Source organism: Echinococcus granulosus, assembly GCF_000524195.1.
Source record: "Echinococcus granulosus chromosome Unknown EG_S00241, whole genome shotgun sequence".
NCBI lineage: Eukaryota > Metazoa > Platyhelminthes > Cestoda > Cyclophyllidea > Taeniidae > Echinococcus > Echinococcus granulosus.
Window position 1 is genome coordinate 12239 of NW_020170621.1, and position 6621 is coordinate 18859.

The following is a 6621-nucleotide window of genomic DNA, read 5'->3' on the forward strand; positions in this document are numbered from 1 at the left end:
TAAAAGAAATTCGCAAATGCATCTAGGATTTCGTCAGTGAATGCCATCGCAATGAATAACTCTCCTCTCTTGGCCATCATCGCCTTACACATTCCTGCTGAGCTGACCCGACTGCTCTATGCCTGCGCAAAACATGAACGATCTGTCGAAGGTGTGGGGATGTATGGGCTTATGTTTCAGTTCCTCCACACGAGCAGCTCTCGCTGTTCCCATCAAAAGGCAATTTGTTCCTTATACTTCTTTTGTTTCATAATTAAAGTGGTTAAACATCTCAGGCATAGAAAGGGAAATTTGAGATCTGTATAGTTCCTGCTCTACTCATATACATTTATACTTGAGGAAAGCATACTCAATTGTGGTTGCGATCAGCTTAACATGAAGTGATTTTTAGCAGGACTCAGCTATATGAGAGATTTGCCAGGTCTTGAGTAAATTTGGCCTCCTAATTGTTGGCTAATCAGTGGTCACATAACAGAGAAGGAGGCTCAGTTTACTCAGTTCATTGTAGTTACTCACTTTTTGAGTACCTCAGAATTAAGGTTTGTGGATCTTTCCTAGATGATCAGCAGCTCTTGCATGTGTCGACATTTGGTTTTAACAGGGGTATCAATTAGGCTGACATTAACATCCTTCATGAACACTTCTTATAGCATCTGCCAGTAGTGAACAAAACCTCGTAAAATAACCTGCTAGTTTGTATCCATGACCTGTAGATAAACCGATAAGCACCAATTTTCCTGCCTTCTTCCAATTTGCTTACGACAGAGGACTTTAGGTCAAGTTTATAGAATGGTAAATTTTATACAGTCAGCCTAGTCTTCAGTTATTTATTCCCATCCAATGAGCATGGACAAGTAGACTGCAATTCATTCTTTGTCCATACCACAATATGCATTGCATCACTTAAAAAAAGGAGAGCTCAATTTTTGGTATGTTTCACAGTATTATCTTGTTGAAGAGCAAATAGTGAGGAAAGTGGAAACTAAAAGGTTCTGTTGGTAAGAACCATCACTAGAATAACAGAAATTCTAGCTTAACCCCGGTTTTGAGCCAAAAATAGCATTCTATCTAGTTACTCTGCATAATTCGTTTATATCTGCGCCTAGAAAAAAGGGTAGCTAAAGCAATGGTGTCTGTCAAGGGCAACAGATGGAACATTCAAGAATTAGCACTGGCCAGCTCGCGGTTTGCTCAGATTTGTGTCTCATCCAGGGAGACATACGTATGAAGGTTAAACTAGAAGGGAAATACCAATCACCTTCAATTATGAGAGCAATGACCACATAAATATTTCATCACCTCTTATCGACTGTAAGTATGGCGCAACCATACTGATAAAAGAAGCTAACATTTGCCTTTCGGAAAAAGAAGCCGAATGTTAAGCTTGTCGACACCACAAATGACTGTTAGGAGAAGACCTTTAATTGGTGAATCAAGTAGACTGACAAGTGCCAAAAGAGCCAGCACGAATTGTCCAACCGTCATATGTTTGCCGACCGCTGCCTGTGCTTTGACGCGTACAAATCCCTCCTATTATACTCCAACAGGACCATTATTAAAATTAGGCCCAGTTGCTCATATAGTTGAGATTTTGTTTTGAATAAATCCTCAAACCTACTTCTCACTTTTCATCTAAGTGTTTAGTTTATTCGTTATGTTCTATTTGAGTCATTTTTCGTCCTCTGCACCGTTCTTTGCCAATGGGGATGTTGGTGGAATGGCTTATAAGAGTTATAAGCAAATCACCTAGAAAAATTAGCATTTAGTCTGTCTCATCCCAATTCTAGGCAATGACCATAAGTTTTAATTTGTGAACCAAAATTAACGTCTACCTTGTCTCATTTATCTCTCCTGGAATGACTGTATTAACCCACTAATTACACACAATCGTGCATACGACTGCGTTTCCAAAAGTACATTCATTTCTCTGCTTTCCACCTTTTTTGTAAGAAAATTTATTGCACAATCTAAAACGGAATAATAAATGCATACAATAAGGACGAAGGAAAGGAAATACAAATCCAAAATAAGGAGTCCTGTGACAAGTTCAAGGAAGAGAACGTGTCGGTGTAGTAGTGACAAAATTATGTTTAGCTACATCGTTATTTAAATACTCAAATGGATATTTTAAACTTACACTTTTTGACAAAAGTTATGCTCCCATTCTCCTCCTTGAATAAATGTGGCTCAAGCGAAATACCGGTATACAATTTGCATTTGCTCTTAATAGTAGTAAAGAAAAGAACAATATTGTACCAAAAGGGCAAAAATTGATGCTCAAAAACATGTTAGGGAGTTATGAGAAATCGTGGATCTAATAACATCACTTTTGCTTTTGACCTAAATCTTTATCTACAAAGCTGGCATTTACTTAAATGCCTAAAATTATTTTCAGCCTAGCAGAATATCAATTGTAGTACTGAAGCTGATATCTAAGCCTTGCAAATGTACAAAACGAGTCGTGAGAGTTTTTCGATTAGAGATTAACCATATTTATTCACCCTTTTTCTTTAATTTTATTTTTTAAGTAATAGAAGTCAGTCAATTAATTTGTCGAGGGATGGAAGCTGCTTAATTCACAGAATTTCAAATAGCTTAATTTTAGAAGGGAATAAAATAATTAGCCGAAATGTTAAAAAAACATTTGCACCTTACTTACTAGACATCTGCCTAATTCCTAATGTATTAATTTAGAAGGCTTAAGGACCTAGAATTAGTAGTCTGAGCTGCATATATCCATTCAAAATCACTTTATTTACGGCAAATCCATAAACCTATTTGAGCCTGTTTAGGATAGCTTTAATTGAATCGAGTCAAATGGGTCACAACGTATTTTTTACTCACTCTTGTACTTGCTGCATTAAATGCTTTCTAGTTCAAAAAGGAAAAGCACAAAATTTGCCCTTGTGCTTTATTAAAAGAAAGCGTCCCCTTCGTTTTCCGAAATCGGGTTTAGGCGAATAAGTTAAACATTATCATTCAAGATTTTAAACCATCCACTACATTAACTCGCCTCATTTCCAACAAAAACAGCAACAATACACGTTGACAATTCACAAATCTTTATGCATGAAGCCAGAGGCAGGGCAAGCACTTGCAGCTGTACATGGGCACTGTAGATTGTATTGCTCAGAACTATAAACTCAGAGGAGGCGCAAACAATTAAAGCACTGACTAAACCTAACACCTTTCGCCTCATTGTCAAACTAAAAATGTGTTTCTCCTATGAGCCACAGGCTGAGCGGCATTCCATGTGACTGGTGGGTAGATCTTTGCCCTTTGTTCATAAACCTATTTTCAATGCATGCAGCCTGTGCAACGGCCTCTTGTGTCTAATAAATCCGAAAAATATCAACAGATATGTCTTAAATAGCTAACTACACACCCCAAGCGCTGCGCAAAACATTGAAAATTGGAAATTGTTTCTCTGACCGGGACGCCGGCTGTAACAGTCTTAGAGTAATATCACCGTGGAGTACTGGTAGTGTAAATGCAAAATCTTATAGCTACAGTGGTAAGAAGACTTTAGCATAACTAAAGAGAAAGCTGAATTTTTAACTTCCGGAACTTTTAATGGATTCTGCATCTTTGAATGTCAATATCTGTCTGCAACAGTGGCCTACTTTACTATAAAAGAGATACCTCTACTGGTAGGAGAGTGATCCTCTGATTGGTAGTCACAATCAATTTTTTTGTTTCGAAATTGCATTCGGTGCAATTATTCTTGAATTGAATCCTTGACTTATCCAATTTTCCGCTGTAAATAAAATGAGGTACTGGCAGGACAGACAATCATTTTAAAACAGGAGGTTGCCATAATCAGTTCACCGACCTCCTTACGGACAGTGTATAAATATTCTTTTAGCATCAGTGACAACCATTTCACACTGCAGAATTCGCACTAGAGGCAGAAAAATAAATCACTCCGCTTGTAGCATAGCATTTAATATTCATATTAAGAAGAAAGGTAGAGAAGAAAGCTGTCACTAACTCGATACTTCGTCATCGGAAAAAGTCATTTGGCATTTTCGAATTACAGCCAGAAGGTACGCAGTGTCAATTCGTTCCACGTATACAAGAATGTGAAATTGCCAAGCCGTGTTGATTAAGGTGATGGAAAGCAAGTAGCAGACTGCTAAAAACATGAAAATGGTTAGAAATTTTTAGAAACCATTGCACATCACACTTTCCCAAAACTGCGTGCTGACCATAAAAACGTTTTAATAAAGATAATTTCTAGAATAAAGTCCTAGGCATGGAACGTTTATCGCTAGTTTACTCATTGATAATAAACCATTCTTATACTACAGGACCAAGGTTGTCGTTTTTGAAAACGAATAAAGCAGTCAAATGCACAAAAATATTGCCCTCCTGATTATTCCTTCTAGTGGTTAATGAGGCCGTAGACTTGAATACAGTCATAGGTCCGATACAAGTATTTTTGGGAAAAAATTGTTTGCTTAAGAGAGCATGGCTCTCATTTTCGTTTCTTTTCAAACAATTTGTGCAAAACATGTTTTGGTATTAAATTCCCTTATAACTGCCATTCACCGAGCCATTTTTATCTAAACAAATCAGCCTTTTTGGAAGCAGGATGGATAGATTAATCAAATCCTTAACTGGTGCAAATCAATCATCACAAGATAGGACGAGTAACGGCCATCACCATCAGACATCGGCTTTGGCCAGTGCAATGCGTGGTGCAACAGCCATCGAGAAGTTATGTCACACACATTGATTCACCTCAAGATAGCCTTACTGCAGTGGATTAAGCCCGATTTAATCACGTTTGTATTAGGTGCATTTAGAGAAGAGGCATTTTAGTGAATTGGATTGGATGAAAGCAGGCAAATATTAGAATAGACATCCCGCACTTCGAAGGAGGGATTGCGAAAACAGTGAGTCGTGAATCGCGGTGCTGACCCTACTAGTAAGAATAAAAAGATTTCCGTAGTAGATATTGGATGTTTATTTGCTGTTTCAATATTGCAGGACAAATGTTCGGTAGCTCAATAATCACCTTTATACATATAGACGTAGTGACTTGAATTTACTTTGACTTTTGAAAGTGCAGGGCCGATTCAGGCAACCTCTACCGCTGCTCACCTTTAAATCATTCAAAAAGCCTTTTGCTATAAGGAATAAACAGGACTAGTCATGAAGTACGTCAAAGACAAGCATGAACGGGCGTAGTTTACTATGTAAATACACGCACCCACGCAGTAGTAAGGAATGGACTGACGCACGTGCTGCGCGTACATAACTCATGAAGAGTACCAATGAAAAGGAAATGTAGGCATGACAGAGAAGACTATAATATGCATGTTTGTGCGTGCACACTATTGTAGGATTAGACAAGATTTTCACAGACATCTGCGCAAGTCAGATGAGGCGAATTGGCCTCTGTAACTCTCAGGTATAAGTCGGAGCTATTTCGGTATCCATTTACTTGAATCTGAACACGATTTTAAAGTATGTTATAATGGATTCATCATTTGATAAATAATCGTTTTCTGCTTATTTTAAGCCGATTGTATTTTGCGAGACCCGCACATATATTCTAACGGTGGTAATGGGTGGTCATTTAAAAGTCCTATCTAATTTGCTAAATAATGTGCTGTTTCCAATAAACTTCTAACAAATTTACCACTGTGGTCCTTTTTCGCTGAAGTAGCAGCATACTTGACCCTGTACTTACAGAAATATTCTTTAGCAAGTACTCTGATTGTATATTTCTGATGAATATCTCCTGGTGTTTGATAATGATTATAAGATGATATTAAACACATTCTCAAGACTTCGTTATCATGACTACTAAAATTAAGAATGGTTGATGTTTGGGCAAAATTATAGCAGGAATTATTGAAGTTGGGTCGATGCAGATGTATCAGCTTGTTCAATGTATTGAATACCCAATTGCAGAAAATAATGAGGATACATATCAGCTAGTCATACGAGCGACAAGAAAAAAGCATGCCATAATTGTAGCCTTAGATTCGAGGAATTTCACTAATATTACTGAACTACCAGAAAAAAACCGGGTAGAAAAAATACACTTTGATATCTCACAAGACCACGAATTTGAATGGGTAAGTTGTAAACATTTGCAAAGTTCACCCGATTGGTTTACGTTTACGTGGTCACTTTCAATCTGTAGTGATCCAATTAGGTCACGATTGAATTTGCATAAAATCGGGTATCAAGACCATACCCAATAGTGCATTTTACAATGAGCCACCCACCACGTAGGTCATTGCAGCATATTCAAAGTGTATGTTAAATGCAATATTCATGAGCTCGTGGCTAAAATGGACAACATCAATGCAAAACCCTATTGGTAGAGAGATAATTCTCGTGCTGTTTAGATTCTAGTGAATACAGCACTTTTGCCTTTACAGTCACGATCACTTACATCGAAATTTCTTCTTTCTGTATCTGTCATTCGTCTGATGATCCATTTCTTCCTTGAGATATTTACTACCACATGAGAGCAACCACTAAGTTCTGACTGAAACAAGTTTATCTCCTGATGCTGTCATTGTATCAACTTGATTGACGGAAAGCTGTGTTTCGTGTTCACGACAAATTACCTCCGTCGGTCGTGAGACTTTGCGTCATTTC

At 37.7% G+C, this 6621-nt stretch overlaps 2 protein-coding genes across 2 annotated transcripts in view; one reads left to right on the plus strand and one right to left on the minus strand. All coding sequences in view use genetic code 11, as the record gives it.

Moving 5' to 3' along the window:
- Positions 1-51: 51 nt before the first annotated feature.
- EGR_10611 (hypothetical protein) lies at positions 52-614 on the plus strand (the record flags this gene model as incomplete). Its single annotated transcript, XM_024499860.1, has 2 exons — positions 52-151; positions 559-614. 2 exons carry the CDS (start codon positions 52-54, stop codon positions 612-614), a joined length of 156 nt encoding a protein of 51 aa, XP_024345723.1.
- A 4983-nt stretch (positions 615-5597) lies between these two features.
- EGR_10612 (hypothetical protein) overlaps positions 5598-6621 on the minus strand; it is a gene marked incomplete at both ends in the record, with an annotated part of 7653 nt that continues 6629 nt past the window's right edge. The window contains 2 exons of the mRNA XM_024499861.1: positions 5598-5891; positions 6413-6532. Coding sequence (XP_024345724.1) covers positions 5598-5891; positions 6413-6532 — 414 coding nt within the window. The remainder of the gene's footprint in view (positions 5892-6412; positions 6533-6621) is intronic.